At 50.1% G+C, this 21,250-nt stretch overlaps 8 protein-coding genes across 8 annotated transcripts; 3 read left to right on the plus strand and 5 right to left on the minus strand.

Moving 5' to 3' along the window:
• Positions 1-183: 183 nt before the first annotated feature.
• Positions 184-2,069, minus strand: J4E82_003047 (uncharacterized protein; the record flags this gene model as incomplete). Its single annotated transcript, XM_051729337.1, has 4 exons — positions 184-725; positions 775-1,111; positions 1,176-1,264; positions 1,319-2,069. The coding sequence occupies 4 exons, from the start codon at positions 2,067-2,069 to the stop codon at positions 184-186; spliced, it is 1,719 nt and encodes a 572-aa protein (XP_051591052.1).
• Positions 2,070-4,416: 2,347 nt separating this feature from the next.
• J4E82_003048 (uncharacterized protein) lies at positions 4,417-5,311 on the minus strand (the record flags this gene model as incomplete). Its single annotated transcript, XM_051729338.1, has 3 exons — positions 4,417-4,579; positions 4,635-4,777; positions 4,832-5,311. 3 exons carry the CDS (start codon positions 5,309-5,311, stop codon positions 4,417-4,419), a joined length of 786 nt encoding a protein of 261 aa, XP_051591053.1.
• Positions 5,312-5,673: 362 nt separating this feature from the next.
• Positions 5,674-7,373, minus strand: J4E82_003049 (uncharacterized protein; the record flags this gene model as incomplete). The annotated part of the gene is made up of 3 exons (XM_051729339.1): positions 5,674-6,742; positions 6,794-7,187; positions 7,238-7,373. The coding sequence occupies 3 exons, from the start codon at positions 7,371-7,373 to the stop codon at positions 5,674-5,676; spliced, it is 1,599 nt and encodes a 532-aa protein (XP_051591054.1).
• Positions 7,374-8,797: 1,424 nt separating this feature from the next.
• J4E82_003050 (uncharacterized protein) lies at positions 8,798-10,813 on the minus strand (the record flags this gene model as incomplete). Its single annotated transcript, XM_051729340.1, has 1 exon — positions 8,798-10,813. The coding sequence occupies one exon, from the start codon at positions 10,811-10,813 to the stop codon at positions 8,798-8,800; it is 2,016 nt and encodes a 671-aa protein (XP_051591055.1).
• A 789-nt stretch (positions 10,814-11,602) lies between these two features.
• On the plus strand, positions 11,603-12,730 carry J4E82_003051 (uncharacterized protein; the record flags this gene model as incomplete). The annotated part of the gene is made up of 2 exons (XM_051729341.1): positions 11,603-12,447; positions 12,496-12,730. The coding sequence occupies 2 exons, from the start codon at positions 11,603-11,605 to the stop codon at positions 12,728-12,730; spliced, it is 1,080 nt and encodes a 359-aa protein (XP_051591056.1).
• An 852-nt stretch (positions 12,731-13,582) lies between these two features.
• Positions 13,583-15,245, plus strand: J4E82_003052 (uncharacterized protein; the record flags this gene model as incomplete). The annotated part of the gene is made up of 2 exons (XM_051729342.1): positions 13,583-14,633; positions 14,683-15,245. 2 exons carry the CDS (start codon positions 13,583-13,585, stop codon positions 15,243-15,245), a joined length of 1,614 nt encoding a protein of 537 aa, XP_051591057.1.
• A 1,099-nt stretch (positions 15,246-16,344) lies between these two features.
• On the plus strand, positions 16,345-17,341 carry J4E82_003053 (uncharacterized protein; the record flags this gene model as incomplete). The annotated part of the gene is made up of 2 exons (XM_051729343.1): positions 16,345-16,642; positions 16,737-17,341. 2 exons carry the CDS (start codon positions 16,345-16,347, stop codon positions 17,339-17,341), a joined length of 903 nt encoding a protein of 300 aa, XP_051591058.1.
• A 178-nt stretch (positions 17,342-17,519) lies between these two features.
• On the minus strand, positions 17,520-18,326 carry J4E82_003054 (uncharacterized protein; the record flags this gene model as incomplete). Its single annotated transcript, XM_051729344.1, has 3 exons — positions 17,520-17,966; positions 18,015-18,137; positions 18,189-18,326. The coding sequence occupies 3 exons, from the start codon at positions 18,324-18,326 to the stop codon at positions 17,520-17,522; spliced, it is 708 nt and encodes a 235-aa protein (XP_051591059.1).
• Positions 18,327-21,250: the final 2,924 nt, after the last annotated feature.

A 21,250-nucleotide genomic window follows, 5' to 3' on the forward strand; every position in this document is an offset into this window, starting at 1 on the left:
AGAAAGGAGATGTCATGATGAGACAGGTAAGGCAGAAGCCAAGAGAGTGGGGTTTGTGGCGCAGTCGTGGCAGTGCGTAGTGAAGACCAAAGAAGCAATTAATTTTCTCTCTATCTAAAAGTAATAGTCGTGCGCCACGCCTTCACTGTTACCACATTTGCCCACTACGGTATTGTTCGTGAGTTACCAGAACCAGAGGAGCAAAACTATCGCCCAGAGCTCAGAGACAGTGTTGACTAGTTCGATTCCCAGTCCTCTAACTGGAGATTTTGGGTTTTTGGCCCGCTGGGTGGGATAAGCAACACCTGCAGCATCACGGTGAAGCAAAAGCTCCCGGTCAGGCATTGTTGGAGGACAAATGGCGTAGTAAAACGGCTGGAAGAAAGCCACAGTATACGTAGGCCAGAGAGTAGTCACCCATAGTACCCGTGGAAGAAGGTAAAGGAACGCGTCCCTTGAAGCTAGACCGTGAAGATTCGAGGCCGTTTTGAGGTTGCTCATGATCCCCGCAACTAACGCCAAAGCGATGCACAAGTGGAAACTTCCACCGTCTTTGATCATAATTGACCTTAAACGCTCCCTCAGAGAAGCCCTGCGCAAACGGCTTCTTTCATGAAGTTCGTCGGGCAAGCTTCCCGTTGAACGGAACTTGGCGAAGAAAGCGTTGGGATACCCTCCGAGCCATTTGGGTAGCAAGAACGTCTTGCAATGGTTGACCGCATAGTCTATACAGATGTCAGTCTTGTTATCAAGTACGCTCCAGGACCAGCTTACATGGATTTAGGAAATGTGCGCAAAGTAGCTCACGGCAGCTAGCTCCATAACCGCAAACATAGGCCATCAAGCATTGGCGTACAAAGAGCAAAGCGTGAACTGCAGATGCAACTCGAACAAGGGCGATTAATTGCTCTGTTCCTGTATACATGACGACAGGCCAACCAGCCAGAAGCATCACCAGAGTTTTTATGACATCCAGCGTTTTCAGTATGGCTGTCGCGTTGTGAACAAGATACCAAAAAGTGTACGCTCGCTGCCAGCCGGTAAGACCGCCCGAAAGATCTCCATAGAGACCCAGCTTCATGATTAGACCTGCCTGAAAGCCGCCGGTGCTCTATCAAATCGCTCAAAGTCAGCATTCAATGACAAGCTTGAGAGTTGCACAGCAGTCTACATACCCATCGCGTACGTTGCCGAATATGTGCACTATATGTTTCTGGTACAAGACCCCACTGTAGCTCTTCTTTCACGTATGCTGACCGCCAATCTACGGATGGATTAGTTAGGACTTGCTAGATTCAGCACAAGTAGCTTTGCCTACCTCTGCCAATGAGGAGATTGCCACAAAGAATATCCTCAGTTAGTGATTGCGAAGGGAAGCCGCCTATCTCGGCCAGGGCTGTCCGTCGCATGACCCAACCAGATCCAGTGCACCACGCGATGCCTGCTCCATCCTTGATCGTCTCTTCGAACTTGTGGAAGACGAAGAGCGACTGCGACAGGGGATCATCCATAGGAACGTTATAAAAGCAAGATGGTGGACAGGTAAATGCCATCTTTGGATCCCCGAGCAGATGTGGTAATTGTGCTCTCAGCCAGTGTCTCGCAGGGATCATGTCGGCATCTAATCCCGCAATGAATGGTGCCTGGCCTCCTGGAAGTCTTGCCGTGTACTCGAGTACGTGGTTGAGATTACCTGCTTTGTGACTGTTTGCAGGAGTCCTCTGACGTGCCGTGTAGAAGAGGTGACTGTTGGGGTACTGCTCTTGTAGGCGTTGCACACCCCTTGCAACACTCTTTTGAGCCCCGTCGTCTGAGACAATGATACGGATCCTGTCACTCGGCCAATCTGTGTTCAAAGCGGCTCTCACCGTATCGAGTATCACGGACAGGTCTTCGTTGCAGCATACTATCGCGATATCGACTGACGGGACATCGTTGCCCACCAGACGTAATCGAGGTCTCCAGGTGCCCTTTGCAACTGCTGAAGCGTCCAGTATCTTCTTCACATATTCGGGCACTACGAAGGTTGGCTTTGCACATTTGGGGGAGATGGAGGGTCTAAGTACCATTGGTGATCATATCCAGGATTACATAGCCACGTTGGGCTATCAAGACTTTACTTGGAGGAGCACCGTCTGAAGCTGACAGATAGTGGTATTGCATCCACCAATAGTAGAAGCTCACAACAATTGGCAATAGCGTCGCCAATGGCATGAACCGGAGTACTTTCTTTTCCTTCTCAGTCAAGGTGAAGAGATCCTCATACTTTGCATCTGTAGCCAAAATTTGGTAACATGTAGCATGAGCCTCGTCGCAGTTCAAGAAACTCGCTTGCGAAGGTTTAGTTGGCCTCAAAACAGGGATGCGCATGTTCTTAAAGAATACGGTAGTTGGTGTTGAAGTTGAAGACGAAAAGAGTGGTTTGGAAGCCTGATTCACCGATGGAAGTGAGAATGTAAGGGTAAGGAAGTTTGGGATATTCGAAATTATAGGTCTGTTTCAGGTTGGATGGCATACCCCTTACGAGGCTGCAGATAAGGCGGTAAGCCACAATCAGTGATTCAAACCAGGCGGAATGAATCTATGAAACGCTTCCGCTGTTGTTGGGCGCGCAAGAGCCCCGAGCGGAACGACTTCGGGACTTCTATGTAGTGAACGTGGAAACAGTTGATCTGATCCACGACCCGATTACTATTCCCGTGACCATCCGCCTAACGGAACTTCCATATCCAATAAATGTAAACCTTACAGACCCACATAATCGTCAGCTGCTGATCGTGATAATCATACATCCGTAATCTCGCCAAGACCTGATTGGTACTTTCTGGTAGGATGTATCTCCTTCAGCAATCTGAGGTTTTATTGACTTAATGGACGATTTAGTACTAGAAGCTGGGCACAACGCTGTTTAATGACAATCTTTTGCTCATAGTTTTGGTGTATTTCTTGAACACTTTGTACTTCCTGTATGCAGTTGCGGTTCTTATTGAGCTACCAATCATTGAAAATGCACCTCAAACTTGGAATCTTCTTTATGCTCCTTTGTGCCTTATGGGCTTGCGCGCTCTTTTCGACATCCTACAAATCCCAGTACTCGTCATCTCGCTATAAAGTAGGGCATAGTCGTGATGTGAATCAAACACTTGGATTTGAAAAGATCTTTGTCATCAATCTGCCATTCCGAACTGATCGAAGAGATGCATTGGAACTGATGGCAGCGGCCACAGACATGAAGCTTGACTTTTCAAGGGCTGTGAAAGGAGAAGAAGTCGAAGAAGTAGCCCTGGTATATGTAAGGTCCTTCTACACTACGGATCACAAGTGTCTTGCTCAAAACATCCAAGGGACGTTCGAAAAACGAAGCAAGTAATGGCACACGCGGAAGCTGGAGAAGCCACCTCAATGTTATCAGGACGTGAGTGAAGGTCTTCAATTGATGTCAGTAGCTGACTGTCCAAAGCGTTGTTGAAGATCGTCTTTCAACCGCACTGATTATGGAAGATGACATAGATTGGGACGTGCGTTTGCAAGAGCAAATGTCACGTTTATGGAGCAACCTTGGTCAGAAACGGCTACAAAGTTGGGAGTATGTATTGCTAGAGTGGTTTCACAAGCGAACATGGCTAACTCCCACGAGTGTTCTATGGCTCGGCCACTACGGTGAAACCTTCGACCCTACCGACCCAGGATTGACCACCTTTCATGATCCCACCCTTCCCGACTCCCTTACAGATTTCTATTCAAGAAGCACGTCTCAATTTCCGCCACAAAGCCGAGGAGTTCATCGAAGCGACTTCCCACTAGGAACATTTGCGTATGCAGTCAGCTACCACGGAGCAAAGAAGATCCTGTAAGTCTTGTAGCCAGCGCAAGATATATATCTTTATCTCACTACTCCAACAGCTACCAAATAGGGTTGAAGTCCACTGTTGCGCAGTACGATAATGCGTTGGCGCTGTCCTGTCAAACCGTCTTGAATTGCATTTCTTTGACACCGGGGCTTTTCCACGACTATAAGGCAGCTGGGTCACCAGAGAAACATTCTTCGAGTAGTCCGCATTTGGAAAAAGAGACACCTCATGAGCTTTTTAGCAAGGAAAGTAGGAGCTTGACACGTAGAGAACGAATTCTAACGAAGAACCTTAGGACATAGGGCTGTCTGTGCGTCAGTATATCGGCGAGGAGCTTGGGAAGCAAAACGATCGCCCCAAACAGCCACTATCTGAGTCGGAGATAAGTTCGCGATGGTTTGAAGCAGTACAAGGCGAAAGGTTCAGAACCTAGAGACATCCACACATTTGATACCACGGAAATTTTACTTGACGAATAAATTGTGGTGTCTTAGCACCGGTATGATATCATAAAGCCGGCTTTAACTTACTGATGCAGCTACTGTATTACTGTAGAAACCTTATGTTATATAGTGGACCACGCATTATCAATCGGTATCATTGCCCCATTAATCATCGTCGACTCTTCTGAAGCCAGAAAAGCAATGCCACGCGCCACGTTATCCACTCCAATGTAAGGAACCGGCGTTCCCTCGCTGTCTTTCGATACGTGCATTTGCACAATAGGGCTGTTTGTATAAGTAAGCGCAAAGCAGAACACATTCAATTTAGCTTAAGACTTACAAGAAAGCATTGAAGCCAGCAGAATCAAAGTGCTGCATCTGCACTGATGATGCGATGTTGGTTGCAACGCCGCCAGGCAGCACGCCATTGCATCGAATGCCTTCCTTATGGAATCGCCAGGCAACGTTTTTTGTAGCACCCACCTATCGTGCTGTCAATACTATTGTATGGTGTTGCGGCCGGGGGTTTGTACGTACCAGACCATGTTTGCTTGCAGTGTACGCAATACCAGCACTCGCCCCCGAAGTTCCTGCTTTACTTCCAACGTTGACGATAGAACCACCCTTTTGTTCCTTCATCGCCGGCAATACAGCCTTCATCATGCGAATAGGCACTGTCAGGTTGATAGACATGACCCTCTCCCACTCTTCTTCGTGAATCGTGTCGGCGCTGCTCCAACCATCGCTCACGCCCGCGCAATTGACCAGGACATCGATGCGGTTGTGTTTGCCGACGCACTTCGCTACAGCATGCTCAGCAGCTTGCGACTCGGTAAGATCAGTCTTATAGAAGGTGAATGTTGAGTAGTCTTCAGCGAGCTTCTGCGGCTGTTCGCCGATGTCTATTCCGAACACTGAAGCGCCTCGTTCGAGGAACAAACGTGTAGTTGCTAGGCCGATACCGGAGCTGCAACCGGTGATTATCGCGACTTTGTCTTGGAGGCTAGAAATGGACATGTTTAGATGCGAGTAATATTGATTGACGTATGGATGCGGATTGATCGATGATTCAGACTAATTGGCGATGCCCGCTGGTGGAAAACTTGGAATGACGTCAACGGTTAGCGTAAATTCTGGGACCCACTTTTGACAGTACCATCTAGAATGTATCCACTTGGACGATGCTTCATCTTCACCATCGAGCTCTTCGACCACGAAGACTGGAATGTACGTATTAGATAGGGAAGAGTTCGAGGACAAGAAAACTGGGTATATTATGCTATCCTAAGACAGCGATCGCGCAACATCATCCTTGGCACGAACAAAAAGAGCTACGGAGCCGATCCCGACGCGTCAACGCGTCCATCACCACTGACAATCTAGATTACTTCTTCCATGCGATGGACATCGCTATCCTTCGTCCATTGCCTGATTCTCTTGCCTAACCCAAAGTACAGTGGGAAGACGAACAGTGCAGGCCCCATCGCACAAGCGAAAATGACCATGGCGGGGGTGATCCACCCATTCTTGCTCTCGTGGGCAAGATCAAAAACCCAGTAACTATACGAGAAACCGATGAAGTTTTTGCAGACTGTCGCGACAACCATAATCTCACCGGAGATAGGTTTGTAGCAGTCGATCGCGTATGCGATGGCGATGGTGGGCACGGTTGTGACACTAAGGCCGGCGAACCCATAGCCCCAAACGACGATATGACCCCATGCCCATTGTTGCTGGTATGCGACGCCACCGAGGATTATCGAGAGCATGGTAATGATCATGTAGATGAACAATGCGGGCAGTCGCATCTCCGCTTCGCGTACACCGCCGTTCTTACGCGCTGCGCGAGCAGATACCCAGTCGGAGTATGGACCTGCCGTCGCCAGACCAAACAGTGCACCTACTGCGAATGCGAAGTTTGTGTAGCCGACTTGGTCTGGCTTGAAAAGGTAAGGTGGTGCGGCGAGCACTGGCGACTCTGTGAGGTTGAAGAAGAGGAGGATATCAGCTGGTCCAGCAAGCATCAGCCCTGCCCATAGGATGATTGGGTTGAAGAAGACTTTGATCGGCGTCCAAGTGTCGCGCACAACAAACATCTTCCACCGAGCATCTGGCTTCATGAACGGCATGAACTGCGCACGTGAGGGGCGCCCTTGCACGGCAATGGGTGTCTCTAGCGAATTTCGTTCGGAGTCTTGAATCCCAGCCTGCGTCGTCTGCTTCTCAAGGTTGCTCTGGCCGTCGCTGCTGACGTTGTCGCTACCAGTCTGAATGATGAACGTCGCATTACCGCGATGGTACTTTGTCTCAGGAAAGGTGAGTGCGATGAGGATAATGGAAACACCGGACAATGCTGTTTCTAGCCAGAAGAATGACTGCCACCCATAGTGGGCTGCCATAGATCCCGCCATGATTGGACCAAGGAAGGCTCCCATGAAGTAGCCAGTGCTACATGACATATTAAATACTGTACAATGGCGTGGAGCAGGCATTACTCACAAATAAACTCCGGTCCAGAGGCCTCTCTCGTGCTGGTAGAAGACGTCCGCAATCATCTGCACAGGGATACTTTCGCTCGTCGCACAGACCAGACCGTTTACGGCACGCGCCGCCAGCAGACTGCTATGACTGGTTGCCAATGCCTGCCACACACATGACAACAGAATCAGTACCGAGAATACCAGGCTGACAGCGCGTCTACCAAAAATGTTGGAGAGCGGCACGATGATGAAGTTGGCGAAACCGAGTGTGATGACGGTGATACCAGTCAGCATAGCCAACTGGTTGTTGTTGAGATGAAACTGCGCACCCAAGAGAGGGAACATGGGCGCAATGGACAGAGCACCAGTGACGGAGATCCAAGTGAAGAGCCATTGCGAGGCCATTACCATGACTGAGAAAGCTGTAAGCGGATTCTAAACCCTGTGGTAAGGAACAACGTACGCTTCCATTTCCGGGTCCAGTTCAAAGGGTCGCGGGGATCAGAAGAGGGCGTGGGTATCAATGTCTTCTGTGCTGAGCTGTCCTGGACGATCTCCGTGCCAGGTATGAGCTCAACGTTGCTGTGGTCAGTCGCCATCTTGAAGCTGCTTTACTCGTCGCAAATTGTTTACTTAGATGTTGAGCAGTCCAGCATGAACCTGCAGCGAGGATGCCATCTTATAGTCCTGTAAGCACTCGGCGTATTCGCGGTCTATGGTTCATCAATGCCTGGTAGACCGCGGAGGAGGCACCGCTCGGCATTGATCCCAATGCGGTGAGATATCACTTCATGCGCGATCAGCAGTCAAGATTGATTCTCCCTACGCACCAGATGTGTCAGCTACTGCAAAATCTAGCTAGATCAGCGAATGATAATGTAGTGAAATGAACGATTATGGGCAAGTCGAGGCGACTGGGTCTGTTCGCACTTCCGTAGTGTACTCTTGAATCCTTGCTCAACGGGCATTGGCAAAGCTTCGGCTGGTCAATGGTTGGCCGGCAGATGCTATCAACGCTATCAAACGCATGCATGGAGTCGGGAGGACTTTAGGAAAGGTCCCCTGTATAGTTTCTCAACCCGCCGATCCCACAACCTGCATGATGTGAGGTACAAGGCTGATGCCCTAGAGCCCTATCAATAAGCTCGTGCATAGTGCATAATGACCCTAGCTGCAGCCGGACCATGGGCGACTGTTCTGACGAGTGTTGAGCTTTCCTCTCTGGCTTGCACTCCTCTTTACAGATTCAAGGGCCTTGTTCTTCTCCCTTCTCCACAGAATTTGCTCTCAAACAGCACGATAAGGCGTGGCGCGTCGCAAACCTCCTCTTCCTACCTCTTACTAAATGTATCTTCGAAAATGTGGCAAATGTGAAGCTTTACTGTTTTCGGCATTGAGAGTGGAGACCCATTGTGGTGGTGGCGGGCACCATTCGGGAGGTCGCATCGGAGAATGCGGGGAGGCGCGCTGACGGACTCCCGTAGCCTCACTTGGCGAAGCGACTTGTCATTCTTTATTCAACCTTGAACTTCTCGACTATAACTGTTTTTCGTCAAGTCTGAAATTCGCGCGACACTATCGACTGAGATTGATTCGTTTTCTGGAAAACGGAACTTTCCGTTCAAGTTGTCATGAAGCGTTCCTCTCAGAACGACGATACGTACCAGCCATATACATGCGACGTTTAGCAAGGAGGTATAGGCTTCTTCGTCTATGTCTAGAGGTTTTTGAGGGATATAAGACAGTGCAGGTGTCCCCAGAATGACTGCGTGATCAGATGGGAAGCCATGATAATTGAAAACACCCCGAACGAACCACGAGGGCAAGTTTTGCCGCGACATCCGGCACATTGCTAATCCAGAACGAAGTAGCAACTTCAAATAGTTACACAAAGCAAGTATTGGCCAAAGTTACTTCGCAATCACTTCGAAGCCCTATCTGATTTTGACAGGGTATCACGGATGGCCAGATGTCGTAAAGCCATTTTCCATGTCTTTTCACTTCCTTCGAAATTGCTCTTGACTTAGAGTTTTGCTGAAACTCCCAAATCGATGACCGGCGTTCCAAGAAAGATACGCTTGTCCATGCATGACAAACTCTTCCAATCCTGAGAGCGTGCGTGTTTTTGCGGAGAGTGTGCATTCATGCGAATCCATCGTACTGCAATCTCTCGTGCAACAGCATCTGGGTTGGCTTGCGCATCGTACATCAACACGGCAGCACTAACGATTACCATGAGGTGTTCGAGAATTTCTCGTCCGTGGTATAGGAGCTCTTCTTTCTGCGCATCATGGACAAGTTTGTTGAGAGCCTGAAGTATATCCTCGACGATTGGAACCTGATCATGAAAGGTAGACGAACATTGGTCGAGCAAGTCTTTGATCCATGGCGCGAACACGTTGTTCAAGATATCACCATCGCCCAACCGCTTGTCAGTAAGCACTCGAACGACGTCCTCAGCCATAACGCTGACGGTACCTTCCCATATCGGATTGACGAGATTATCGCGGTAAATCTTCGCAATGTTCATCAAGCCGCCGTCTTCGTTGTTCTCGCAGTATCCGACACCGCCGAGGCATTCCATACACTGCCGTAGCCCATGAACGGATGCCACACTGACTTGGGCTTTCATCGCAGGCAGCAGCAATCTCAACAAAGCCGCTACCGTAGTCTTGTTATTTGGTATCAACCTCGCTGCTTTCGTGTTTGCAACCATTTTGTCCCAATCTTGTTCCAGAGCGCCTTGCAGGGCAACACCGAGGTACGTGAAGTGCGTATTAGCCCAGTATCTGACCGTCTCTCCAGCCATCCACGCCAGATGTGCAGGGTTGGCCTGGAGTAATTCACCACGAACTTTGCGTACCTTGCTATAGGCACGGCAAATAGCCAAACCACGTCCCCAGTTCGCAACGCTGCCCCCTGCAGTGTGCAATCGCGTGATATTGAGGATAGCGGATATTTCCTTGACGCCTTGGCCTTCAGTACCGATGAGCCATCCACGCGCACCATTCAGTTCGAGCTCGGCAGTTGGCAGTGACTTAGTTCCTAGCTTATCCTTCAGACGCTGGATGCGAACACCATTGAGCTCAGTTTGAGGCTGCACTTCTTCATTCATAGAATCGGAACCCAGCGATTGAGTACCCACCCTTCGACGCATGGGTATGTAGAATGCCGACAAGCCACCTTTGTCTGTACGTGCAAGAAGTACAGCCATCTCAGAGTCTGTTGCGCTGCTGAACCACTTGAAGCCATGTATCCTCCAAGGGCCTAGTTGCATACCGACTGCATCACGGTCTCTTCCCATCTTTCTATCTTCAGCCAGTTCCTGCGATGTCATACGTGCAGCAAATGTTTCTGTGCCGGATACATCACTGCCACCGGATCGCTCCGTCATCCATTGCCCACTTGTCCAAGCCACATCCGGGTCGCGACTGCAAAGTCGATCGTACGCTTCTCTTAGTACTTCGCCTCGTCCTGATTGATCCCCATCAGAATCATTCTTGTGCTTGTCTAACAGTGTCGCAGCGCCATCAGTCATGCTTTGAGGGCACCCGGTCATGGTACCAGTCGAGCTCCATACATGATTTCCGACAAATTGTTGCACACGCCTGTTGAAGGTGATATGGGCTTTGTCGTAAGCCACCGAGACCACCCCCTCTTGGTATCCAACCTCTTTCAGCTTCTGCCACCCAGACGTCGTCCACAAAGGATCAATCTTGTTCTCTGCACCGAATGTAGAGAGTGGCCGTAGTACCGGATGTTTCGTCTCCGCGTCCGTGGCATACTTCAAGATAGATGGCTTCAACGCTAGACGTGCTAGATGGTGTACATGCTTGGTTGCTTCCGTTGCATTTTGTGGTAAGTAGAGATCCAATATTCGCACGACGACCTTATCGTCCGAGGCCTGCAGAGAGTCCGGATATCGAGACTGGAGAGCTTCTGGAAGGGAAGATAGATTGGTGTATTGTGGTGGTAGTACCGGAAGAGCTTGGAAGAAGCCAGCGGTTGAGGAGGAAGCAGAGAATGGCTGTTGCATCATGCTGGCATATGCGACACCAATGACTTTGGAAAACTGAACGTTGAATTGGAAAAACACACGATGTCTGTACGCGTGACTGAGATATATCCCAGATTCTCGGATATCCAGGCTGATGAGGAGATCCTCGGTTCACCCCGCAAAATGCCCAATCCGGCAGCCATAGCCGGATTAGCAGCAACATCGGCCGAGGGCACCATACGACCAAGCTCATTGTAGTTTTTGAGACTTTTTATCATGAAAATGTGCAGGCTGATGGCCGTCGTAGAGCAAGACGATCACTCTTGTTGCCTACTTAGGTGCCGTCTCCTCTGTGAATTTCCAAAATCATCTCCCGGTACACCTCGGCTTGGAACTCATCCTCCGATATTCCATACATGCCGATGGTTACAGCAATCAATACTACGCTGATACCATGATCGGTTGGGACCAAAACAAGCCTGTCGGTAATTTAAGAAGCGAAAAGCTTGTCGTGATTTGCCTTCGGTACTATCGTTGCAACTGCCGACACTCGATGTTAATTAAAGCCTTCATCCAAATGATCAAGTCGGGAGATCGCCACAGGTTTGTTGCTGAATGAACGTCACAAGATGTGCGACTACAGACTTCTCGGCGTTCTCATTGGCATGAGCAAGAAAAGAGGTATTGTCACTGTCACACTCCAATATATTGGATGATAGTAGCCACCAGTGTACACTTGCTGTCATGTCTGCTGCTTGGCTTAAAAAGCGGTCGAACCATCGACTTGGTGTTTCTCGCAACTCTCCAGTAATTCGAAATATTATTGTTGCCATGATTTGGTCCACCATCGCCGCCGGCGCTCTGTTGACGCAAAGCGTCGCTGCACAGAATATGCTCCGTTTTGCATGTTCGCAACTCACCGTCGAGAGAGCTGATCCGCTGGTGAATCCTGGTCAACGACCCTCACCACACACGCATCAGATCATCGGAGGAAATTCCTTCAACCTTACTGTACGACCTGCCTGCCTCGTCAGCCAGACATTCACTAACGTGTTGCAGATGGAGCCCGGCGTCTTTGATCCTCCAACTCGTTCAACCTGTACATCCTGCACGTATAGCGAGGACTTCAGCAACTACTGGACTGCCTCGCTGTACTTCAAATCCCCCGAGAACGGTACTTTCCAGCGTGTGCCACAATTCGCCAACGTAGGGCTCCAACAGGATGGCGGTATGACGGTATACTACATGCCGTACTCTGCCAAGAACAATAAGATGACAGCCTTCAAGCCAGGGTTTCGCATGATTGCGGGCGATCCCATGGCCAAGAAGCCCAACAAGGCAAGCATCTGCCACAGATGCTTGCAAAATGGTGAAGGCTTTGCGCCGTGTGATGCAAAGGACACTGCGGAGCTGCCCAACAAGTACTGTCCTGGTGGAATTAGAGCGACTATCATCTTCCCTTCTTGCTGGGACGGCAAGAACCTCGATTCCCCAGATCACAAGAGCCACGTCGCGTACTCGAACAGCGGTGGTCTGGGTACTCCAAACTGCCCTAGTACGCATCCCGTGGCCATCCCACAAGTAATGTACGAGATCATGTGGGATACCGCACGGTACAAGAACAACGCCTGGTACGGTGCTGGAAAGCAGCCGTTTGTGTACAGCTTTGGTGACGGGTGAGTGCTCTCCCTTATGCTTTTACAACGGCGATTAACTTGCAACAGTACAGGTTACGGCCAACACGGCGACTACCTCTTCGGCTGGAAGGGTGACTCGCTACAGAAGGCCATGGATGCTTTGCCCAGCGGCAAATGTGCCAATGCTAATTGTCAAGTGCTCAAGATCCAGTCTGCACAAGACTCGATGAAGTGCAAGAAGCCACAGCAGGCGGTTGAGGATGTTGGTGTGAGTGGCGACTGGCTGACGGAACTTCCTGGGGGTATGGCGGTTACTTACTGATGTTATTCTCTTCGCTTTACTGCTAGCACGACTGTCGGCAAAGATCACAATCTTCACCGTACGTTGACGTAACCAAGTTGCTGCCAAATGGTTATGATCCGCAATACGTGACATAGTACCAACGAGAACTTCAGTGCCAGTGACGTTGAGACAAGCTCGAGCGATATGCGGCCAGCCCCACGCCAGATCTGGTTATGTGGCGCTCGCGTTGTCGAGATGCAGCTTGTGCGAGTACCGAACGCACGCTGGGAGCTTTAATGCGACACGTGACATACTTGTTTCGTCTCTGGCATGAGCAGCCGAATGTAGTGTTGTCTCGACGCGTCGCGAGCACGACGGTAGGCTTCCAGCACTGCACAACGCGTTCTTAGCCCGCCTTCTTCCGTGGAAAGAAAGAAATCCTCATTCTGAAGCTTGTGTGAGATAGTGGGGGTGCATCTTGGATTTTCGCTTGAGTCGCGGGATGGATGTGTGTTGTTTCTGTTGAGATGCCCGAGGTTTACCGACGTTCGCCCGTGAAGGAATGCCTCTAGCCCGCCAAGCTTACCCCTCATTCATCCATCTACCCCGAGCCTTTCTCACGATCCACAGCTACCCCGAGGATCCGGAACATCATGAGATACACCCGCAAATTTTGTGATTCGAGGAAAAACTCGTCATCGTACTCGCATGCGATTTGAGCCGCAACTGCACGGCCGTCAACATGCTGCAGCCGTGGCAACAGCAGCCTGGGCCCAACAGGTTGCGCGGCATATGGCGCGTAACGGAAGACTGGAGCCGCATCGAGATCAGCCTGAGTACTCAATATCTTGAGCCTCATCCCACGTTGAAACTCTCGAGACCAAAAAAGAAATGGCCACTTCCACCATGAGCACTTTCGCCAACCCAGTCCTCACAGGCTTTAACCCAGACCCATCTGTCATCCGCGTTGGTGACGACTACTTCTGCGTTACCTCATCCTTTGAATACTTCCCCGGAGCGCCCATATATCACAGCAAAGATCTTATCAAATGGAAACTAATCGGCCACGCACTCACGCGCAAGTCTCAACTCGATATCAGAACCCCGGAGCCAGGAGGTGGTGTCTGGGCAACAACCATTCGGTACCATAAGGGCACTTTCTACATCATTACCAACTCTTTCGACCGATACAGACCGCAGAACGATGATCGTGTATGGCCACGTGGCTTTTATGTCAAAACCACCAATATCTGGAACGAGAGCTCGTGGTCTGACCCGGTGTATTTTGATCAGGTTGGTTTCGACTTTGACCTTTTCTGGGACGACGACGGTCAGGTGTATCTCTCTTCGACTTACCGGAAGGTTGATCGCTCCTCGGATTCGAAACTGAAAGACTTTGCCATACACGTGTCTACCATTGACCTTGCTTCGGGCACCTTGAAATCCACGCCAAAGATGATCCGGGAGTCTAAGTCAGGTATCGCAGAAGGCTCGCATCTCTTCAAACTGAACGGCTATTACTATCTCTTCACGGCGGAAGGAGGTACTGAATCAGGGCACTGCGAATATGTGAGCCGGAGTCGCGAGAGCCCTTTCGGACCGTGGGAACAAGCACCACATAACCCACTTTGGCGCAACACAACAGACGATGAGATCCAGAACACTGGTCATTGTGATATTGTTGAGGATACCCAAGGCCAATGGTGGGCCATGTGCTTAGGCGTACGGCCGAAGAAGGAAGGTGCTGAATGGCGAACGTCAGTTTTCGGACGCGAGTCCATGCTACTTCCGATTCGCTGGGAGAACAACTGGCCGATATTCAACGAGGGAAGGCCAGTCGCCTTGCAAATGAGCGGACCAAACAAGTACATGCTTGATGAGGACAAGGCTTGGAAAGACAACTTCAGTGGTGTTAGACTTGGTCTTGGGTGGTATCGGAAGAGTGAGCATCTCAGAAGCTGCTCTGAGAAACACTACTAACGCATACGTAGATACACCTGTGAGGAAAGACTACTCAATGACAGCGCGACACGATTACCTTACTTTAAATGGTAGTCCCTACACGCTATCGATGCCCACATGTCCAACGCTGTTCTTGCGGAAGCAAAGACATTGGCCGGTGGTGTGGGAGACTCAAATAGATTTCCAGCCTGATGTGCCGCGCGTTGAGGCAGGAACAGTGTTATGGTGGAATCATACTTGCTACGCCAGCATTGGTATCGCGCTCACAGATCGCGATGGTCGACAGCAACGCGTGGTTAAGCTTACGCGACCGGACATGGAAATTGTAGAGCATGTTATCTCAGAGAAGGGCGAGGTGAAGCTTGTCATCGATAGCACTGCCACAAGCTACCGATTCGGATACCGGCAAGCCGACGATGGTCCGCAGCAGAAGACAGAGTGGACATGGCTAGGCGACATCGATACTCAGGTCATGACACGCAATCCGCCCGTTGGTCAGCCTTTCACTGGCATGATGATGGGACTATACGCATGTGGCGAACTACAGCCTGTTCTGACCCCGGCGCACTTCAAATATGCTCAGTTTCGATAACTCCAAGAGTTCATCGCCATCTTAATACAGTCTACTACATAGCTAGTGCCGACAAGATACTGACTTCAATTCCTACGAGATCCTGTGATAATTTCTCTGAGCTCAATTGTGCAAATAGCTCACTCGGTTGGACTGACTCTCTCAACTGTCCTCGCTACTGTATTCCTAGCAAATGATTCAGCGATCAGCACCGTTGCCGGAGTAGCCATGGAGATAGCAGAGCTGCTTGCTGGTCGTAATATCGACAACCGCATGATGCCTTTTAGCAGTTTTAGGGCCTGCGAAACACTCAAGCGTCTACACCGTCAAGTCGTGGCGAATGTGGAACTGCAGCACTTACCGAAATCCAGTTACTACGACGTGTACCTGAACGCCTTGAACTCGGAGCTGTTCGTCACATCGCAAGGTCGATACTCTCAAATTCACCGTAGGAGGCCTATACCTCCCATAGCTCCCATGTAGTAGATAATCTTGAATATACGCTCTCCAGGATTCCGCCAATCAATCAATTGGGGTGATATCTGACCCCGCGACCCATGAAGCTTGATAATTGTTGGGTGATCATACATGTCTGAGCTACGAGCCGTCTGTTATGACTGAGCTCAATTCTCTTGATGAGTAATTACACCATGCAAGGCCCTAAGGAGGTACAGTGGATCTAGAACTTGGTGATTACATCGCCAAGAAGTCTCGACGATTGCTGTTTAGTATTTTGTGATCCGGAATCAAACTTGATACTCATCATATTCTAATCATACCAACTATTACTGGTTCCAAGTGCGACACAAGGACGAGACGTCGCTCGGAAATCACGCCATTCATCTCCAAAAATCCGTTTGAACGGTTTCCTCCTCATTTGCAGGAGATTATGCCATCGCTAGCGGCGTTGGTAATCCGGTAGTTGTGAGTCACTCATCAACTACGAACCTCGCAGTACCATGAGATGATGTTATGAATCCACAGAATACTTCCGTTCGTTCGGACGAGTACAAGAAGGGCGGTTCATCGCGTAGACGTCGCTAAATCAATCACAACAAAACAGTCAAGCGACTAACAATAGTCCTCCATCGTGGAGATAAACACACGTTCATACTTCGCCATGATGCTTCATCAAGGTCTCCCTACATGGGCCACCTTGCTACTTATTTCAACCACTGCTGCCCTCACACTACCTAACTACCGAGGCCTACGGATCGACCAGTCCAGACAAGGTGTTCTACATATCGCTTTCAATAATCCTGACTCAGAAATCAACGTCTGGGGTGAGGATGCCTTGAAAGGACTGACGGACATCGTACAGAGGTTGCAAAATGACACCGAGACGAAAGCCATTCTGTTCACGAGCGATGTGCCAAAGTACTTCTTAGCCCATCTCGATGTGCTGAGCCAGCCGCTCGGTAAGTGCCCCTCATAAGCAGTGCCTCCGTTCAGCTATATCCTCCATCTTCCGCTACAAGTTCTCCATCTCTTGGACAATGCTAACAAACGTAGACCCGACCATCTCCCAAAGATCCGTCGAGCTCTTCTACAGCCTGACCAATCTCCCGCAAGTGACAATTGGTGCAGTCAACGGTGTAGCCCGTGGAGCCGGAAACGAATTTCTCCTCTCCCTCGATATGCGATTCGCCGTAAAATCGCACTCACGTTTCGGACAGCCCGAGATCGCCACTGGCTACCTCCCTGGTGGCGGAGCGCCCCAGTACCTTCCGCGGTTGATCGGTCGTGGACGCGCAATGGAATACATTCTCACTGGCAAGGACATTCTGGCAGAAGATGCTGAGCGTATGGGCTGGATCAACAAGGCTTTTGACAGCGAGCGCGAGATGAAGGCATATATCGACGATATGCTCAAGGTTTTGACACTTTATTCTACTAGGGCCATCGGGCTGAATAAGAACGCTATCAATGTGGCAAGTAGACCGCCGATCGCGAACACTCTAGCTGACTCCAATGCGTTCTCGGAGAGTGCGGGGCGACCAGAAACACAGAAACTCTTAGGAGATTTCTTAGAGTTAACGCAAAATCTTTCGGCTACTGATGTTGAGCTATACCTGGGTGAGAGTGTACCTTTGCTATATAATCTAAGTGCGTCTTGAGAACCTCGACAGACGGGGGATTAGCATTACATGTAGGAGGATACAGTGATAGACCGTCGTTCACTTATGGATGTGTGTTGTTCTTCATGCAGTGGGCCGATAAGTCATGTATTGTAGCAGCACACGGAAGCTAGCCAATGTAGCTCGTCAAGTGCGCACTAAATTCTTGTCGTGCTTATCAAGCTCTAATAGCGTCCGCCAACGGCTGAAACCAAGTCTCGGCCAGCTTCTTGTTGCCTGTATCATTCGGGTGAACACCATCGCCAGTCATTGTATTAGTGTTGAATCCAGTCCATGTATCCACAACCGTTATAGGGCTGTTTGTAGTCGTCTTACTTGCTGCCCACGTCTGGATCACGTTGTTCAGAGCTACGACGCGTGGCCCACATTCGGCGCAGTTGGACGGATTCATTGGGATGATCTTCGCGGCGAGGATTTTCATGGTAGGTTTCGAAGCGCGCATTTGGTCTACGAGCTTGCTGAATGCGGTGGTGATTTCTTGGGGCGAGCGGTTGCTCCAAACGTCGTTCGTACCGAGATGCATCATAACGATGTCGGGTTTAGTGGACGAAAGCCAACCCGGTAGTTGGTTCTGGTTCGCGATGTTTACCGCTAGAAAACCACCCTGTAACTGTGAGCCAATCGTCGCACAAAGAAGGAGTTGGAGTCTTACATGTCCCTCGTTCTCGCCATCGTATTGGAAGCCACAGCCCTGGCCGGCCAACGTGCCTACGAAGTCGGTGTTCTTGATGCCGGCTTGTTGAAGCTTCTGCCAAAGATAAGCCCGCCAACAGCCCTAGACTACTGTCAATAACGAGCTGATGGTGGTCGAAGACCGAGTACGTACTGGGCTACCGGTGATGGAATCACCAAGAGCCATGATCCGCACCGTAGATTGACGACTTGCAAGCTCCGTTGGAGCTGCTACCACTATGGCTGTCACAGAGAGCACAGCCAGGAAGGTTGAGGCGAAAGTGATGTGCATGGCTGCTGAATTGTAGGCTGGGCAATTTCCTTCGAGTGAAGAATGGTGAGTATCGTGAATCGCAATGTCGCACACCGCGTAGTGCGACTTATGTATGTTCCATGGTGTATATTCTGTGTATACGGGAGGATGTAGCCTAATCTATTACAGAACTGAGTTGTTCCGTCCAGATGAGGGCCCTCGAAAAAGCGCTTTAGAATGGTCAGTGCCGTCTACGACGATGCTCAAGTTATCTCGTCACGGGGTCTGGTCGTTATTGTGGACAGAGCCCCAAGAGCAGCGATTTCATCTATACATGACGCGCCAAGCAATGCGACAATCTACACTTTCCTTGTGGATCCAACAGTTAGCTTTTTTGTGCTTAAGTAGTTGCACATTAGACTTAGTACAAGTCGCTGTTTCGTTGCATCTTTCTGCGTGCGTTCGGTGGCTAGGCACACGAGGGCAAGTGTCATTTGTAAAGCAATAAATGCGGCTCTCCCAAGTCCGTGCCCATAGTGGTTAGCTACTTTATTTTCAGGTTGCAGGATAGCCAGTGCGGACAGGCTCACTCTAGGTCGTACATAGCTCTCTCTTTCCTTGCATTAGGAGCCTGCGTTTGCTGTTCGAGGTCGGCGCACGAAATTCACATTGGAAGTGACGCGAAGGCAGGCAAAGGTGCTAGTGTGGTCAATTACTCCGAGCCCGTCTGGGTCAACACCTGCAAGACCATATGTTGAAGCACATGAAAAAGATCGATGCGCTTCTGATTGCGCGGCTTTCGGTTCTGATGAAGTCGAGGTTCGAGAAGTGCGGGATGAGGAAATGGGAGATGGAATGCGGCAGCTCGGGGAGATTCGAGGCCCGAGAACGGGGGCCCGCAACTCCCCGCCCGCTGCACGGAATCGATTACTAGGGAACCCGACGAACCCACGTCAACAACCCACAGGTTGCCGCGCGTTTTGATCCCAAGACGACAAATGTTGGTATACCTGATGTCTGTCCTAAAGACGCGATACCTCTAGAATTGCAACCGCGCACAGCTCTACCAGACCTTCATTGGATAGCAGCTTGTTTGCACTTTCATCGCAGTAACGCGATAGAAGGTCCTAAGCCCCACGGAGTAACTCATACGTATTGCAGTCTCCTGCTCATGGCGAATTGATCCCCAAACACATCCAGTGGTAGGATCGTGCTGGCAACTTCTCTGCACCACATTCGAAGGCATCACGAAGGCTATCGGGCTTGGACGAAAACTGTATTATCAGAATTGTTGGACAAATAGAGCGAATGTAGGGCATTAGCATGACTGCAGAGTTCAGCACTTGCGCATATGAATCACACAGAATCGCTTGTACCCGATGTGTGTGTGTCTGGCAATACCACGTCGCTACACACATCTAGTTACGGTGTACTCAGCCTCTCAACCAGCTATGCGTCGACGTCTGTGCCTTCTAGATACATTCTAGTGATGCAGATCGCAATGTTAGGACATGTTGGACGATACGCGATACGCTCAGAATAGAGTTTAGCTAACGAGGCGAAGGTTTGACATAGGCGACGCGGATAGAAGCTTCGACAATGTTCGCAGAACGCTTAACGCTTCGACCTAAATTGTCGTACGACAGCACGGAAGATCTGCAATCTAATCGCGTTCGAACCTGAACCTTGCGGAGGCTTATGCAAGCAGCTCGAAGGATCATCTGGAGTGAGTAACGATGGCCTTCTAAAGCAGTCTTCGACTGGATTGGAACTGTAGGTCTATTAATATATCGATAGGTGATATCAGCATCCCGCTACGGGACTGCACGCGAACCTTGAAACAGTCCCGTGGTCTGGAAGTTGAATAAATCGTTTCCATGACAGTCGGTCGGCAAGGTTGTATCTGAACTGAGGTAATAGGTATGTAGACCAAGTTCGTCCTGCTACGACAGTCACTGGCAAGACTAAGCCGGAGGATACTGACACATGAGCAGATTCACTCGGTACATACCGAGATAGTGTCGTGCGGCCATTTGGAGCCTATCTTGCTGCACCAATCGCGTCACCAATATCGTTATTTCCATGTGAGATAAGTAATCTCAGCATTGAGGCACGACATACCCAGTGCTGTGGTTCCCCAGATTCTCCGGTCCTTCTCTACCTAGGTATGCAGATCCCCGATCTTAGCGCAAAGGGGCTCCGATGCACCTTGACGTAGAATGCCAAATTCACCACGCGTTTCGCGCCCTAGGAAGCAAGGCGCGGCTGGTGCGGAGTAGAGTCCGCTGAGATGCGAGTGAACCGGCGACCCGTTCCGCGGCAGTATCGGACCTTCTCTTGACATGACTTGTGTGCTCGCATATCTGAGGACCCAAAATTCAGTAACAGCGAGTCGTGAAAAACCGCAATGTGAGCCGATTGACAGTCGGGCCGCAGCCGGAGAACAAGCTCGAAAGAGGCGAGCGAGCGATAGACGTGGAGATGTTAGGGTGTGATCTACGATCTCATCGTCCTTTAGCACCACTAACAATGTTACATAGATGATGGCCTCGTGGAAACGCCCTAACAGGTGCGTTAATCTCAAATGACGGCGGCTGGTCATGTTTGACGAGCGTTAATGTTGAGGGTTAATGCTTTACCACTTCGGGCAGGTTTCGTCTGATTGGCCAGAGTGAAGATACGTACCTCGGTACACATTTGCACAGCCAGAGACGGGTCGTTCTTAGGCCGATATTGTGGGTATTTTCAGAATGTCTCCTTTGCAAGCCTTCCGCCGGGTGGCGTTCTCTTTCGCCTACGCGATGACGGTTAATAGTGCGTGGCGTTCAGGTCTGCCTGTTACACGGGGTTAGGCTATACTTCTCTAGGCTCGGTCCGTACTAAGGCGAGGTAGACTAAAGCGGTAGTCCGTGAGGTATCGTATGGAATGATCAGGTGGAAAAGAGTTATCGTTGTAACCAAAG

Source organism: Alternaria postmessia (genome assembly GCF_024291825.1).
Source record: "Alternaria postmessia strain BMP 2775 chromosome Unknown scaffold_12, whole genome shotgun sequence".
Taxonomy (NCBI): Eukaryota; Fungi; Ascomycota; class Dothideomycetes; order Pleosporales; family Pleosporaceae; genus Alternaria; species Alternaria postmessia.